General features: G+C 35.5%; 2 protein-coding genes across 3 annotated transcripts in view; one reads left to right on the top strand and one right to left on the bottom strand.

Moving 5' to 3' along the window:
* IL31RA (interleukin 31 receptor A) overlaps window positions 1-16,536 on the top strand; it is a 36,143-nt gene extending 19,607 nt beyond the window's left edge. The window contains exons 8-16 of the mRNA XM_074932497.1: window positions 349-431; window positions 937-1,153; window positions 2,632-2,814; window positions 5,065-5,166; window positions 7,206-7,352; window positions 9,837-9,977; window positions 11,344-11,437; window positions 12,947-13,025; window positions 13,475-16,536. Coding sequence (XP_074788598.1) covers window positions 349-431; window positions 937-1,153; window positions 2,632-2,814; window positions 5,065-5,166; window positions 7,206-7,352; window positions 9,837-9,977; window positions 11,344-11,437; window positions 12,947-13,025; window positions 13,475-14,071 — 1,643 coding nt within the window. The 3' untranslated portion in view covers window positions 14,072-16,536. The remainder of the gene's footprint in view (window positions 1-348; window positions 432-936; window positions 1,154-2,631; window positions 2,815-5,064; window positions 5,167-7,205; window positions 7,353-9,836; window positions 9,978-11,343; window positions 11,438-12,946; window positions 13,026-13,474) is intronic.
* Window positions 1-17,074, bottom strand: part of IL6ST (interleukin 6 cytokine family signal transducer) — a 74,922-nt gene that overhangs the window by 10,841 nt on the left and 47,007 nt on the right. The window lies entirely within an intron of this gene.

A 17,074-nucleotide genomic window follows, 5' to 3' on the forward strand; every position in this document is an offset into this window, starting at 1 on the left:
TAAAGTGTAGATGGAGACTGAACATGACTAAATAGGATGGTAGCAGAAAGGTAGTGTAGCAAGTATATTTAATGAAATGAACTATAAGTAGAGAAGTTAAATTGCCAGTTATAAGACTAGAAAATCTCCTCTAGAACTTAACAAATAAAAGAAACCAGAAGAAAACATATGGAAGGGGTCTACCTTTACTAATTAAAGAAAAAAGTCACAACAGTATGCAAGGGAAAAATTCTGTTTATTAAGTTGCTCTCAGACTGTATTTTTGAAATATTTTAATTGTTTTTACCATATTACACTATATTTTTAATATAACAACAAATTTCAAGATATTTTTGTGTCTTTAAATAGCTCCTTCAGAAAAAGTGGATTTGTGGAGGGTAATTGAGTCTTCACACCCAGCTGGAAGTAGATCTGTACATCTTATGTGGAAGGTATATACTCTTTTTGTGAATTGATAATCATATTAGTATCCTGTAGCTGATGTCACACTGAAGTATTTTAGTGTTGTAGCACAAATAACTGCCAGGTTTTTTCACTGTCATCAGAAAAAAACCTCATTGAACTGAAGCAGAATTGCAAAGGTTTCTGTGTACTGAGTGATAGCTAAATAGAGTTTTGTAATCTGTGCAGAAAGGAAGGGTTTAATTTGGTTCAGATCACTGGAAAATCTGATTGAAAGTCCTTACAACTTTCATTTTGTAGTAGAGTGACTAGAGGCTTTTTACATTTCAAATCTCAGTATTTGACTTTTGAACCTTTCCTTCAATGAAATTGTCACAACTGACTGTCCTGAAGATGGGACTGAAGAAAGTACCTTGCTTTTCTAAATATAGTATAATAGTTTTTTAATTTGATCTAGACTCTTTAATATAGTGTATACTTTTGATTATACAAATAACATTGTGAAACACTTACTGCTGTGTATTTTTTTAATAGCCATTAAACAGCTTTCCACCTTCTGGGAGAATTCTAGGCTACAAAATACAGTATTTTCCAGAAAACAACGCTGCACTTAAAATGACAAATGTCTCTACTGATAAGAAAATTGTTCTGCTTTTAAATGAAGAGGCATACATAATATCTATTACTGCCTATAACTCTGCTGGAAATTCTCCTGAAGCTCTTTTGAGGATTCCATCCACTGATGAAAAAAGTAAGATTTCTCAATAACCTGATCTATTTTCCTCATTAACAGAAAAAGATTTTTTTTTACAGTGTTGAACATCTGTTTAAGTTCTGTTACAGTGGAAGCAAAATTGTGCTAAGGACTTTTGTCATAGATCTACCTATATAGAACTGTATTATATACAAAGCTGTGTAGTCCATTACTTTTTACTAGAACAGTATTATCTGGTTGGTGTATTTTGCTATCACATATCATGTTCTTGTTAGAAACAATTATTTTGGGGGTTTTTGATTTGAGATATAGTTGTTAAGATACCAGCACTTTCTGATGTCTTCTTAGAATTTCTATTTTATTACTTTCTGAGGGTTTTTAGGGTTTTATTTTTAACCTTGGACCTCCCAGCTAAACTTATCGAGTGCAGCCCAACTCTGTCTTATCCCTCTACTAGGTCATAAGATTGGTTACCATAGGGCATTATTGAAGTGCATTTAACAACATCATTCAGTGATGTATTTAATACAAGGTCCCTAAGATGCATCAGTGGAAGCGGAGGGAGAAACATTGTGTTTATTCTCATTTCATATGCATTCCTGCACCCACTGCCAGAGTTAGGAAGCTGGTCTGCTCTAGCACAACACTTGTGTTCTTAGACTCTTATGTTTAATTCTGGTACCTCTGAGTCTTGTGCTGCAACATCCTGCTGCCTACCCATGATCCAGAAGAGAGTTTGCATTTGACACACTTAAATCACTTCTACATCAGTTGTTCATGAACTAAGTGCAAGTGTCCCACTGGAACTGCTCGATCAAATTCCAGTTTTATCAGAACACTGGATATGTAGACATGATGTTGTCTTTTCCTGGAGGTTGATGACCTTCCATATCCCATAGAAAATGTTTTTCTGATTTATTTCATGCTATGACATGCTTTTTTTTTCCCTACATACATCTCTCTTCCCTCTGCTTCACCGGGTCTTTTTTCCCTCTGCTTTACCAGGTTGAATTTTCACTCAGACTTCATTACCTGTTCTGCAGGTTGATGGTTCACTTTTGCTTCACTGTCATTCATGACCTTGCTGACTTGGTTTACTGTTTTCCTGTTTCTCAATCAAAACTTGCTTATCTGCACTGCCTGTAAATTTGGTAGTAAATAGCTTTGTAAAATTTTTCAAACTGTAAAATTCAGATCCTAAAAGGGAGACTGGCCTTTGATTCTGTATGTTTAAATCTCATTGAGTATCATTTCTTCAATCAGCCCCCCCGCCCCTTTTCCTTGTAACATTTCTTATGTGCTTCATTTTAAAGTATTTAGAGTACATGCATGTGAAAATAGGTATAAAGTCACTTTATAAAATTTTTTTTAACCACTTTATAAAATTTTTTTTAACCTTGACTAAATCCCGTACTCTTCTAAAGAAGCAATCTCAGCTTGCTATAATTGAATAGTTTTCTTGGCTGCAGTTATTATGAAGATAGAATTACTGACATTCTCTGTAAAATTTTTAGCTTCTCAGATTATTGAAACGGTGAGGACCTTTACAACAAATGAGGAAGTGGTTGTGAAATGGACAGCCTCCGAACCAGAAGTAACCGAATATGTGGTTGAGTGGTATGAGGAACTGAAGACAGATCCCTTTGGTAGATCATGGCAATATGTATCAAATTCTACAAACTGGAAAACTAACAAAAGTATGTTCATTTATCAGTTACAGCTGTAACAACATACAGATATATATGTATTTTTGTATATTTATTTATAGGCAGACCAGAAAGAACAAACAAAAATGAACTTATCCAGCTTTCCTCAGACCATTTTAAAAGATAACAGTATTATTACATGCTTTATTGAAATCTTTGCATGTAATTTATTAGCAATTTTAACTCAGATCTTCACACATGTAAGATGATTGCTCCCATGTAGGATTGGGCTACATATTTCATGTTTAAGCACTTCTGTGGCTTGATCTTATGTCATAAATCTTCCAGTAGGGAGGCCTATGATAGATGTACACTATTTTAGCGGAGAAATCTAGAACAAAAACAATGAATTTGCAGATGGGAAAATACCATGTGCCTTCATGTGTGTTAAAGAGAGAGCAAGAAGCCTGAAAGAGGGTTTGATGGAGAATTCTACTTTAAAATAAGCGAGATTGGTCAATCTGACATGTTAAGTATCACATAATCACGTTTGTATTGTGACCCAAGACATTTCTAAGAAGTTTCAGTGGCCTTATGATGCACTGATGAACAGGTAAGGATCTGTTTATTTTTTTTGTTTTAGAGGCTGACTTTTTTTAACAGGTAGTCTAAGTAGTAATGTTTTGGCTATGTGTATGTAGTTTCAATGAAAAACCAGTGTGCAGAGCTAAAGAGATATGTGCAAAGGCAAAGCTGTGAATGTTGATGTCGATGTGAACAACCCGTGCACCTTACTTAAGCTAATAAAATGCTTCTGCTTTTCTGTATACGTTAGGATTTTTTTTTACAAACATAGGCATAAGGGTGAAAATGCATAATGTATGTTATATGTGATAAGTGAATTTTAGATTATTAGGTCTTTGATTCTCCATTAGTGAAATTAAATTTTACCAGGTTTCAAAGTGGTTCTTGTTCATACCAGGATCTATCTGAATCCTACATTAAGGAAAAAGAATTTCCAAAGTTTTCAGAAAGCAAGTACCCGCATTTTCTAAAGTGAAAATGAACACTTGGTTCATTAATGATGAATATAGCTAGCTTGCCCACGGAATTTGTCTTAGTGGCCCAGACAACAGTGATTTAAATACTGTTTATGTGCTACAGTAAAATAAAAATCTGCTTCAAGTAAAATTCAAGAGCAGTTTATTACATATTGAACAGAGATGTGTGAGTCTTGAGTCTTATGCTGAAAATTGCACTATTTCAGCAATTTAATATGGGGACTAAATGCTATTTATAGCTGTTCTCACTATAAAAAACCAACAGCTTTCCTCCTCAGCATTATTAGGAGATCTTTGTTTAGACTAAGCACATTAAGAATGTCAAGGCAAATTCAGATAGTGTTATTCAGGCCTGGAATTATTTTAAGGATGACAGATATGGGCTATCATAATTTTTGCTGGGTTGCAGTAGGTAGCACAGGGAGCAGATATAATTCAGGGATCTGTCAATAGCCATTATTGTTGCTCAAGAAGCTGCAGAGCTTGAGGAGGAATGGTGTAGGAAACCCTTTACACTGGTTTTCTCCCATGGGATGTAAAGCCACAGATGTGTCCTCTCAGAATTGGTGAGATGCTCATAAGTAGAGGGTGCACTCTATTGATTACTTGGCTGCTAGGTTGTTCAGAGTTAAAAACTTCATTTCCAGAAGCTTGAACTATGTTTTGAAACATACAAAATTCTACTGCAGAGATTATGTTTGTACAATTGTACTTTCAGTCAAGCCTGTTAGAATCAGATCTGCAGTTGTCATAACTGGAACATCAGTGTAGAGTTAAGAGCTGGAGCTTCATTGTGCTTTTTAAGCTGTTTCAGTCATGAGACAAAACTCTCTTCTGCAGAGAAGTAAACGTAAAGATACATGAAATTAAAAATATTCCTGAAAATATCATTTTATGCTGGTTATTTGAAAATAAAAACTTCCTGCAATACCTTAAACTGGTACAAGATGATTAAGTGTCTTTGTATAGAGAGGGTATATAATGCTGAAGTATAATTACTCATTCAATGTATTCCTAGTGAAAATGAGTCAGAAACAAGCGCTCTTATGAATGCTACTAAATAAAATTCATTATGTAATGAGCATTCGAGGTAATAAATATATATAGTGCTTGCTAAAAAGCTGAAGAAAATAGAGGTTTGTAACAGTGTATTTAGAACTGTACTGTGATTTATTCTACTTTCATTGATTCAGTCTCACATAGAGAATTGTATGTAAATATTTCCTTTTCTCCTTTACAGAAAATTTTAAACCATTTATATGCTATAACATCTCAGTGTATCCTTTATATGGGAATAAAGTAGCAGCTCCATGTTCCATACAAACTTATGTTCAAGAAAAAAGTACGTATTTTAAACTAATAATGTTGTGAAAGGTATGTTGTAGTTTGTCTCTCAGGGTGTATTATCTCTGAGCAATTTGGTACTGGCATGGCTTAAGGAGAGATGCATGTGCTCAAAAACCCAGGTTTCAGTCTTCCAGGCTTCTGTTCATAGATCAGCTGCTGAATTGTTCAGTGAAGAAAATCTTGTGATAGAGGTACATTGCTGCTTGAATCCACTCATTTGTTGTAAAGTTTACATACTGCATATAGAGCACTTGGAAACAGTATAGCTACAAACACCAAACAGTTTTTTTAAACCGGCTATCTCAAATGTTACAACTCATTTAGATATAAATTTAGACTTGATTTTAATACTTGGCTGCATTTATCAGTCCTAATATATGAGGAGATTCTACTCACAGAATAAAACAGATGGTTTGAAAGCTTGCTTTTTGTTAAATTTTATACTGTAACAAAATATTTGCAGTCCTGCACATTAAAAATGGTAAGAAGCCATGATGTTTGTGATTAGATAGAAACTGTGGATGAAATAGTGTTTTGGGGAGGAAGGTTTCTTAATTTGCAGAAGTTTAATGTGAATTGAGTGATCTATACATCCAGCTCTAATAATGTAATTTACTGGTAATTTTAAGATTTAAGGTGAAAATATCAATTTGTGTGTGTGTGTGTACGTAGGTCTATGTAAGTGTGCATGTACACATAGTATACTAAACCGTTAATTACTAGGAAGAAGTAAAGGATTATTGTACGTTTGAGTAATACTTACTAGCAAGTTAGAACTTTGTTTTGAGTGCTCTCCTGTTCATAGGGAGCTGTGGCAGTACTAAAAGTTGTCAGAGAATGGGAAGGAGGATACTTGTTTTAAAACTGAGGCACAGAGAACTCTTGCTTCAAAGTTACGAACAATGCATGTGAAGTTGTGTAAGTAGAAAGACTTTGTCTAATGTAATGGGCAAAGAGTGGAGGTGCTGGAGATCCCAGCTGAATTTCAGTTCAGCCAGAGATGTCCTGCATACACAGAGACCTTGCACCTGAGTTCCCCCATTAGCGCATAAGGATGTTTTACCTCTTGATCTCGCTGATTGTGGTGAGGATAGAGCCTTTTAATGATCTTGAGAAGGACTTGGGGGTGTTAGTGGATGGAAAACTAAATATGAGCCATCAATGTGTGCTTGCAGCCCAGAAAGCAAACCATGTCCTGGGCTGCATCAAGAAAAATGTGGCCAGCAGGCTGAGAGGAGAGAAGTGATTCTGCCCCTCTACTCTGCTCTCTTAGGACCCCACACCTCTGTGGCCCCCAACACAAGAAGGTCATGGATCTGCTCGAGCAGGTCCAGAGGAGGCCATGAAGATGATCAGGGGGCTGGAGCACCTCTCCTGTGAGGACAGGCTGAGAGAGTTGGGGTTGTTCAGCCTGGAGAAGCTGAACAGAAGGCTCTGGGGAGACCTTGTAGTGGCCTTCCAGTACTTAAAGGGGGCTACAGGAAAGATGGGGAGGGTGAGGATAGGATGAGGGGTAATGGTTTTAAACTGAAAGATTTACATTAGATATAAGGAAGAAATTATTTTCTATGAGGGTGGTGAGGCCCTGGAACAGGTTGCCCAGAGCAGCTGTGGCTGCCCCCTCCCTGGCAGTGTCCAAGGCCAGGCTGGACGGGGCTTGGAGCAACCTGGTCTAGTGGAAGGTGTCCCTGCCCATGGCAGGGGGTTGGAACTAGCTGGGCTTTAAGGTAGGTGCCTTCCAACCCAAACTATTCTATGGTTCATTCTGTGATTATATGATCTTGAGGTATTTGGATGAAGTAACTTTCAGAACTATGCAAACGCTAGAATAGATGAGGGGAAGTATTACCAGAAGAAAGCACACATTAAAGAGGGTGAGAAGAATTGAGGGCTATATCAGAGTATTGAGATGGCATACTTGTACGTTTGTTGCCTTTAATGTTACTGGTATGTGTGAAGTAAGGTAGATGGATTACACTGTGGTACTTAAGACTATTTTACTACTTTTTTAAATTTTATAATGCTTCTGTTTAGAGCCATCAGAAGGACCTGTGGCTGACACAGGCATTCCAGGGAAAAATGAAGTTACAATAAAATGGAAGGAGATTTCAAAGGAGAAAAGAAATGGATTTATCAGTAGCTATACAATATTTTATAAACCTGAAGATGGAAAAGAATTGAGTAAGTATGCATTACACATCAGTGCTTTCCACAGGGTTAGGACAATCTGCTGTCTGAAGATAGTTATTTTCATAGTTACTAGCACACTTTATTGTATCTTATAAGTACGTATGAAAATACTGGTACTAAAACGTGGCTTACATAAAGATTAAAAAATTTTGTATGTTTAACTGAAATGATGGGGTATTTAGTGAATAGTTCTTTAATACTGCATGTGTACTCTTGCTTAATTTCTTCGTTCTGAACTTATTTTGTACAGCACTGCTTGCTCACAATTAATCATTTTTGATATTAGTATTGTACTGCCCATGATAGTCATGACTGTTGACCGCATCATCCTTTCTGCTTCTCAGATGCAAATCTGATGGATCTCTGTGTGATAAATTTAATCAGTGCATGGCAACACTATCATTCTTCCTCCCTTTCCAGACCAGGATGGAAATTCCTTTATGAGAGACTTTTTGCAGATTGTTCTCCATTAACAATAAAAAAATAAAATTTGCAGGTTTATGCCAAATGGGAGAGTATTATTTGTCAGATACTTGCTGTTTTCCTGTTTTACATATGTACTAGTCTCCCTCCATCTTCACATCTCTCTCTCATCATGACACACCCCTGAAGCCAATAGAAAAGTCATGATAGAAATAGAGAAGCTAAAAAAATATGTTGAAGAGTCATAGATCCTGTGCAAATTCCTGAATTTGAACCTAACAAGGATTCAGTGCATTTATAAGTTCCATGCATGTCCTTGAAGGATGCTTTTCTTATGTTCTCAGCTTCTGGAAGAGTATGGTGGAAATTTTCTGATAAAAACGTTTTTACGTCAGTTTTATAATAAAAGCAAAATAGCAAATGCTAATCAGAAGCTAAAATAAGCTGACAAGAAATAGTTTCTCTGAACATAGATTTAGATTAATTTCTTCAAACGTACTTGATTTTCTCTGCTGGATATTGCTTTTCTGCTCTGGAGGCTGGTAGTATAATTTTTGGAGCATATTCTTAATCTCCTACCTCAGGAGTAATATCCATTCAAGGTGTTAGTAATGTATTCAGAACTTTTCTAGCCTAAATCTCAGCAGAATCTTTCATGAGAAGTGCTTCAGTGACCTAAATTTGTTCTTCCTGTATAGTTTATGAAGAATGCTGTTGGATGATTCAATGCTTCAGAAATAGTTCTTTTTCCTCCTTTAAGACATCACTGTTAACAGACACCAAACATAATCTTTATTAAAAATAATTCAAATTTACAAATCTTGCGGTGTTTTCAGTTGCTTCTGGATATCCAGTTCAGAGCCAGGGAAAGAGTATTCTTGATAATTTTTAAATTAGAAAGAGGAAGCCAATTATTTCTGTCACATTCAGTCCTCTACCTGCAATTTTTCCTGCCATGTTGGTTTCTGAGTAATTTAATGCTGACTGCAGCCTCATGTTGTGGAGCTGTATGTCTCCATATTACTTATAATATAAAGCAGACGGTGCCCATTTTAAGGATTCAGATTAGTTCCTTTAGGAAATTAGTTTTAAATAGCAACTCGAAGGAGTTAAAATTAAATGGCGAAACACTATTGTATTGATGTTTTATGAGGCTTCTCTGATGTCACATCTTTTTGATAAGAATAGAACATGGAGTTTGTGCCAAGGTGACTTAATTGATGGCCTTTTAACTCTAGAACTTCACTTTCCCCTCTTTGACTTAAGAGAAATTCAGTTTGTTTATTCTCAGCACATACTGCACCATATCTATTTCCTGAGTGTTTCTTGCCTGAACTGAATGATGACATGAGTTGGCTGCATCAGAAAATGTTTTAGTGACTCGAATTTCATAATATGAATATGCTTTTAGTACTGTTTGTAGTCATTGAATGTTGTGATATATGCGCTGCTTAAAAAAATTTAAAAGTGAAGCATATCATACTAATTCCAGTAATGGAGAAGGTATTGGAAATGTTGAGTTCTGTTCAGAAAAGCATTTTGAAACTTGGAAAATAATTCCTGTTGATTTTGGCTTTCCTCTGACTTCACTGGGGTGATATCCCAATGCTGGTAGAATTCATCCTTTTGGATGATCAGTGTTGAACTGCATGTACTAGAAATATAGTTAAATTTCATGAGCTGCAGAAAATATTTTAAGTTTTTAATTTCTGAGCCTAGGCTCCAGGAAATAAAGTTCTCAAAGCACTGTTTTCAATGATAAAATAAAACTCACGGGATCATAATTTGCCTATCTTTAATATTAGCAAAAAAATGTGTGTTTATTTTTAAAATAAATCATAATAGTTTCTTTTTTTCCCTAAACTTTTAAGTAGCATTGATAAACATGGGTAATTTAAGTTTTCTCTCTCAAAGGACTGATAAAGTCACTCTGTATTTCAAGTTGTCTTTAAAATACTTTGTGATCTATCATTGTAAAAGATACATAACTGTATGGTTCCCTGATATGACACTATTTTGTGTGTTTATTGACATAAATCTTCTCCTCAAAAGGTGAAACAGTGAACTCTGATGTTCTGCAGTACAGACTGAAGTCCTTACAGGCTAATACACAATATACTGTTTATATAATGGCAAACAATGGAGCTGGTGGAACCAGTGGAGAGCCCAAAACCTTCAAGACTCTGAAATTTAGTAAGTACTGTTCCAGGTTAGTTATTACTGTTTTAAAAACAGGTTTGGGAGTAAGAAATAATGGACATGTTTGTTTAGGCATGTATTAATCTATTTTTTTAAAAAATCAGTGTTAAACAAGACAAGGAAGAATTACCAACACTAACTGAATTTAACTCAGTTTCACTGATCATGTCACAGACTAAAACCTCAGGATCAGAAGTCAAACCCCAAAATCTTTGTTTTACTGTCAATAAAGCTGTGGAATACTATGGATGTTGGTGGGAGCAACAGTTTGTATGCTGTTAGTTATGGGATGGGGTGCCTAACAGTTTATTAAAAAGCAGATATTTCTATCTGAAATACTAGGTTTAGGATAGCCCTGCACTGCATTGTATTCTTTCTGCTATGTAAGCTTAACTAATAGATGACTGAACAGGTTGTGGCCAGTGTGTGTGTGTGTAAATATCTTTTCCTATTTCTGACTATTTGTTTTAGCCAGATTTTACCAAGGAGATTGGTATGGTGGCTTCGGGTCAGAAGTTCAGACACTTCCTCATTTCTGCTTCTGGAAGAACATTTTCAATACATACATAAATTGCCACAGTGGTGGCCAAACTGAAGTATAAAAAAAGTGCTTGAACTATCCTTGAACTTGGGAACTTGAAGCTAATTTATTTTTTGCCTGAAAATTCATCTGCTAGTTTGCTAGTCAAATGTGAAGTAGGTTAGACTATGCTGAGGTCCGGTCTCTACTGCTGTCAGTACCTACCTGTGGTACCTGTGGTAGGTACTTGCAAGCTATCTCAGAAATCTGTGCGCTGTTTCAGAGTAACTGTATTTTCAGTGTATTTAAAACCTGCATTGAATTTACTAACTATTTACTTTGTAGTACAGGTTGAAGTGGTACTGTATTGCAGCTTTATGTGACTCTGAAACAACAGGTGCCCAGAGAGGTGGTAGACTCTTCATCCAAGGCGACTTTCAAAGATTGCCTTGGTATGACCCTAAGCAACCTGACTGTAATTTCAGAGTTGGATGAGGCATCCTACAGATGTCCCTTCCAATCTGAATTGTTGTGTGATTCTATTAAATAAAGGAAACTTTAAAATGCAATACATCTGTTCTTGAGATATCCTAAGAAGTCTTACCATGAGCTGCTTTTCTGGCTCAGTAACTGTGACTGGTTGAATTAAAAATACTCATCTTTTGACGTGTTGTACAATGAGTACCAGTGTTATGAGTAATTTTGGCTAGTCTGGACAGAGCTCTTTAGAATTGTGCTCATTAGATGACTGGGATGTTGAAAATTAACGGTTTTAAGAGAATACATGAAGTAATGATGAACATCTGTGTGGTTTGTTTTCTTTTTTTTTCCCCTCTAAAGATAAAGAAGATATTATTTTCATTGCTCTACCCATTGGATTAAGCATGTTGTTTCTGTTAGGCCTTTGGATAACATGCATTTTGAAAAAACATGCGTGAGTATATCTTCTGCATTCTAAAACGTAATGCAGTCAGTTCATTTTAACTTGTAAAAGGCAAGTATCTTATAAATGCCTTTGTTTGATTCCAAAGTAATGTCAAGAAAATAAGCCACTGAAGTAACAAAAATCTAAGTTCACAGGTTATCTTGTAACTGCAGTTAATGTGCTATAGTCCAGAAATAAATATTAATTTTAGAAAGTGCAGCAAATCAGAACAAATGGAATAAGAGAAACAGATTTACACATCACCTATATCAGTTTATGGAAGATGCTACATGCCATTTGCAGTTCCATGGTCAGTCAAATGAGGGAAGTATACTTCGAAGGCAGTTACTGAAAGCTAATAATGCCAGAAATAAAGTTTCCGAGGCACTCTTAATGTATTTCATACAACCCCTATTGCTTATCTTAGCTACATTAATATTACTTCTGTTAGTTTATGACACTTCCCTTGAGCTAAAGAGGTTGTGAAGAAACTAGAAATTACATCATGTGAAAGTATTTGGGTGCTTGATCCATGAGTATGGATCGAGATCTATACACAATTCATAATCCTTTTATCTGCCATCATGATGTCCCCTGCCAGATTTTAATTTGCTTCTTCAGAGCATGGAGATGCTGTAACATGCCAAAGATGACTGTGAGGATTTTTTAAGGTTATAAAATATGCTTTCTTCAGCATGAAAAGTGACTAGGTTGTTTGGTTGAAGCTTAATAAGAAGGTTAATTAATTCGGGTTGTTCTAAACTATTAGAACCAAGATTGTTGTTATGCGAAGCATCAGGTAGTAAGTATAGTTGAAGCAGCAAGTATAATTTCCAGCTCTTCTACGTCTTAATCTGTGTTGTGTACTCTTGACTTTTTAGAGTGGTAAGAAACTGTGGTTTGATTCTGAAAAATACTTTGAGATGTAGTTGAGTGTTCATATTCTTGTGTAGATCAAATTGCAGTGTGAAAAGTCAAGCTATGGCCTGGTTTTTGTTCACTCACATATATACCCAGTATCAATGAGTGATTAATTTTGTTTCCTGTTTACTACTCCATTGGACAGTTACAAGCTACAGTGTCAGTCAGCATCATTTGTCTGCTGTTAATGTAAGAACTCCAGTATATCTCTAGTGTGGTGTAGTGCTAGAAACATTTGCCTACAGCAAAGTTTAGCTGAGGTGGCTTTTCACTGAAGAACCACCCTGAAATATAATCATAACAGATTTTGTATACAGCCTTATTTTGGCATGCTATTATTTGATCTACTGTATAATAATACAGAAGACTTTTGTGCATTAGTAATTTTTCTGCAGTGTCTCTGTAGCTCAAGATTTTTACTTGTTGAGATATTTTTTTAGTAAGAATTAATGTGAAGGAAAACAATTTTAATGAAAAAGATTGTGTTAATGTAGGAATTACTTCTGTTGTGGAAGTTTGATATTTGGGCTTTCTGGAGATTTGTTAATTTTATTTAATCTATTTCTTATTTGACTAAAATTACTTTCTCAATGATAGGTTTAAAAAGGTTTGCTGGCCTGATATACCCAATCCTGCAGAGAGCATTGCAGTGGAATGGCCTCTTGATGCATCTATGGTAATAAATGCAATTTAATTTTTTTTATTGTTGGATATTTCTTTCTTATTAAAGTTTTGATGTTTGTTTGAATGATGTGGCGTTGGTAAGGTTTACATAGAAAGTGTAATCTGTGGAGAATGGGATTTAATTTCTGTCTCAAAAATGTCTGTTCAGAGTGGAGAAGATGGAAATAGTCCCAGCCTGAATCCGAGTCTTCATTAAAACTCCTTATTTTATTAAGTACAGAAAGCCTAATATAAAAGTGTTTAAAAACCGGACAGAATGACATTGTCATTTTTAGTACTCGTCCACGTATAACTGCATCCCAGCTGAAATGAACATGAACTCTGTATTAATGCACTTTTAAAATTGAGTCAAACAGAGCTTAAATGGCAGTATTTTATATATTAAAAAAATAAATACATTATCTCTATATAATTTTGCAATTTATTTCTTTTTACTGACAGAATAATTCATTTTTGAAGGGAGTGACATCTGAGGCTAAAACCATAGACTTTGAAGACATAAGTGTTTTGGAACATTGTTTTCCTGAAGAAAGTCAGGAAGGACCGCTACTAATGAATTGTGAAAACCATGTTTCTGAATGTACTGATATTAATACAAAAGGCATGAGTAATGGAGATAAAAAGATACTGTATAATGAAAAAAATGAAGTTGCTAAATGTTTTTCACCATCCATGCCTTATATAATTGCTGATCAAGATATCAGAAGTCAAATGCATTCAGCTTTGATACTAGCGAAGGAAATCCAACCCATAGAAATGCTGGAAGATGACTTATGTGGATCCCAACAGACTTCAATTAAAAATGAAAATGATAACGAAGAAGTTTTAAAGCTGGAAGATTTCAGTGAAAAAGCACTGTTCAATCCATACCTTAAAAATTCTGTTAAAACAAGGGAATTTATTATTTCTGAGAATTTGTCAGAACACATTAAGAATGAACCCAAAAGCCAATCAACTCTGTTACCTCCTTTTCAAAAAAAAGTTGCTGGACAATCCTATGTAACATTGGACATGTTTGGGCTGGCCACAGCTCATTAGCATGAGAAAACTTCCCTTTGTGAAGTCCCCTTGTAAGACATATCTTGGGCACTGCTGCTTGTATGTATTCGTATGTACTAACCTGGCTGATCTCAGTTCATTTGGATGGAAACACCCCTTTCCTTTGAGGAGTTGTGAACTATTTTTTTGCACTATGTTTTTACCCATCAGGGTTCACTTTCAGTGTGAGGTGGGGTTTTTTTGTTTGTTCTTTGTTTTTTTTTTACTAGATAGATGGATCAGTAGTGAGGCAAAGGAAGTAGCTTTTCTTACTGCTTCTTAGTTCTTCCATATCGGTTTGCTAAAACAAATTGATCTTTACTCTGGGAACATAAAGCAGTGCAAGCAGCTTACTGATGTCTCCCCAGGCAACCAGCTCCCGTGGCTGAGCTCTGCTGGGGAAGCGTGGACTGACTTGAACAGAGCCAGGATATGCCAAATCGTTCCTTAAGTTACATGGAGTAGAACCACTTTCCTGTTCTTATTTCCCTCAATTGTTCTATATCTGGTTTTATGTATAGTGTTCCTCCTGTTTCATAAATACTTGGTAGATTTCAGTAATTGTCTTTTTGCATCCTGTCTCTTGAATCAGTGGTTTGGCTCATAGCTTCTCTGTCTCTAATGAGAGAATATTTGTTATGTATATGCTATTGACTTTTCTGCATTTTAGAAGAGGTAGTGTTATGCTGGTTTTGTTGCTTCCTTCCCTTTCTGTTGTGTTTTTAATCATTCTCTGCATTTTGTGCTGCTTTTGTCTCTCCAGTTTGTTTGCTGTGTTTGCTGCTTTTTAAATCTGTTTACTGCAGGATATCTTCTTGTCCTTTGCCTGTAATTTCAGTTTAAAACTGTTTCCTAGCTGAGGTTTTGATATTTTGAACTGAACTGAAAAAAATTTAACTTAATACAACATCTTGTGTTGGAATAAGCACTGAGCTTATATTTAGGAAATTGTTTTTCTGGAAGGTGTTGAAAGAACACTAAGTCTACAAAAATATCCCCAGATATCCTCAGGTGACTGATTTAGGAAGAGATTTCTATATGAAATCTATAACTTTTGTCATTTGTTTTATGATTTAGATAAGTCATAAAACTACTTGTAGTTTCCATTTTATACAGCAGCAATTAAGCAGGAAACTCTCCATCACACTTTTTTTTTTTTTTTTTTTTTCAGCAGGAAAGAGGCTATTACTGTAAAATTCTTACCAAAATACTTACTCTGTTAAATGACAGGTTAAGAAAAAGAGATGGAGAGTCAGCTCAGAGTAAAATGTGTTAAAAGAAGATGTTCAGTATGGCACATGTGTGGCATATAGTAATTTTAAGACTCTATTTTCAGAATATTTAAAGGCTTGATGTCATCAGTCTTGTTGGTGCATAACTAGACTGCTTCAGGGGTGAAAGAGATACAGGAGTCATGGGGATAGAAAAAGGAGAGACAAATGTGAATAGGAATAGAAAACCTTTCTTTTCTGCACAGGAAGAGGAGTGGGAGAATGGAAAATAATTGTCCAGCATGAATGAGAAGGCAGAGCCATTCTGACAATTACTTGCATTGTGTTGGGGAAGACAGGGTAAAATTTACATTTAGGCTTTTCATGTATAGTTTGGAAGCTGCTTTTACTTATAGCAATATTTGCTTAATTTCCAAGAAAGGATAAGAATACAATTTCTGCAAATGTTACTTGTACAGCAACGCTGGTTCCCATCCCCCTCCCCAAGTTTGTTGGATCACTTTCCCAACCACAGTGCTATGAGCCAAAATGTATGCATGCTTGTGCTTAAAAGCCCTTGCCTCACATAAATCATGCTCTGAAATGAGTATGGGATACAGCTTCGGTTGGGTCAATGCTCCTGCTGCTTCACTTACTTCCGGACTTTGCACTCACCCTTACATTGCTGTTCTCTAGGGTTCAGAAGTCACCGACTCAGTCACAGCAGGTTTTTTTCACCTTAAATCTCAGTATTTTTTTAAAATATCACAAGATTTTAAAATAAACAGATCCAGAGATATTTTGGGGCCTGTCTAGGGATTACTTAGCAACCATATGAAAGCTGCATACTCTAGTTACATGATTGAGTCAGGTAAAAAAAAAAAAATAAAATGCAAACTTGAAGAGGTCATTAGAAAGGGGAGGGTCTTGCTCTCCCTGTAAGAACACCTCTTAGCTTCTGAAGGGTAAGTAATAACCTGCTTTTTCATCCCATTTTATTTCTTTCTCTATTGCTATGCAGCTTTTCTCTCCCCATTTTGGAACTGTTTGTCCATTATTTTCTCTGCAAAAGGGTAATGCAATAAGTGGTCTCAGTACATCTCAGAAATTAGGGCCACCTTTTGCCTGTGCTTTGGAACATCAGCTTCTTGGATTTGGTTTGTTTTACATTCAGAGTTGTACTCTTTCTGACCTTTCACAATTTGTCTTTCAAACTAATGCTGTGAAGCATGGAAAAAATAAAACTGAGAATATATGAAAAAGTTTTTATCAATTTATACTAAATACACCATTTAGACATTTTTGATTTTCATACTCATTTAGAAATGTGACCCTATAGATTGGGTATTGGGGCAGTTTATTCCACCTTTATAATGTCAAGTGGCAATGGCAGGTTGGATATTACAATATTTTAACACTTTTGGTACTTTTAAACAGAACATCTGGTGTCATTATTTTTAGAGAGTGGTCTTCCTAGATTTAATTACATTTCATGATGACCGATCTGAAGGATGTTCATTTCTACTCCTTAAAATGCAGAAAATTAATCTCTCAAGTGTATGGGTCTTTGCAAGGTTAACGGAGATCAGTTTGTGGCATAATTTCAAGAAGATGTTGATGCATCTTCACAGTTGTCATCTTCTGTATATCATAAAAATAATTCCTTTCTGACCTTAAGGGTTATGCCCTGCAAATTATTAATGTTATGTTTTTCACTTACCAGATTTTTAGCTAAATTAGATGTTCAGTGTACTGTTATCTGAGTTTAACTTCCTAGAATTTTGAAGTCTTT

This window comes from Athene noctua, chromosome Z (genome assembly GCF_965140245.1).
Source record: "Athene noctua chromosome Z, bAthNoc1.hap1.1, whole genome shotgun sequence".
Classification (NCBI taxonomy): domain Eukaryota; kingdom Metazoa; phylum Chordata; class Aves; order Strigiformes; family Strigidae; genus Athene; species Athene noctua.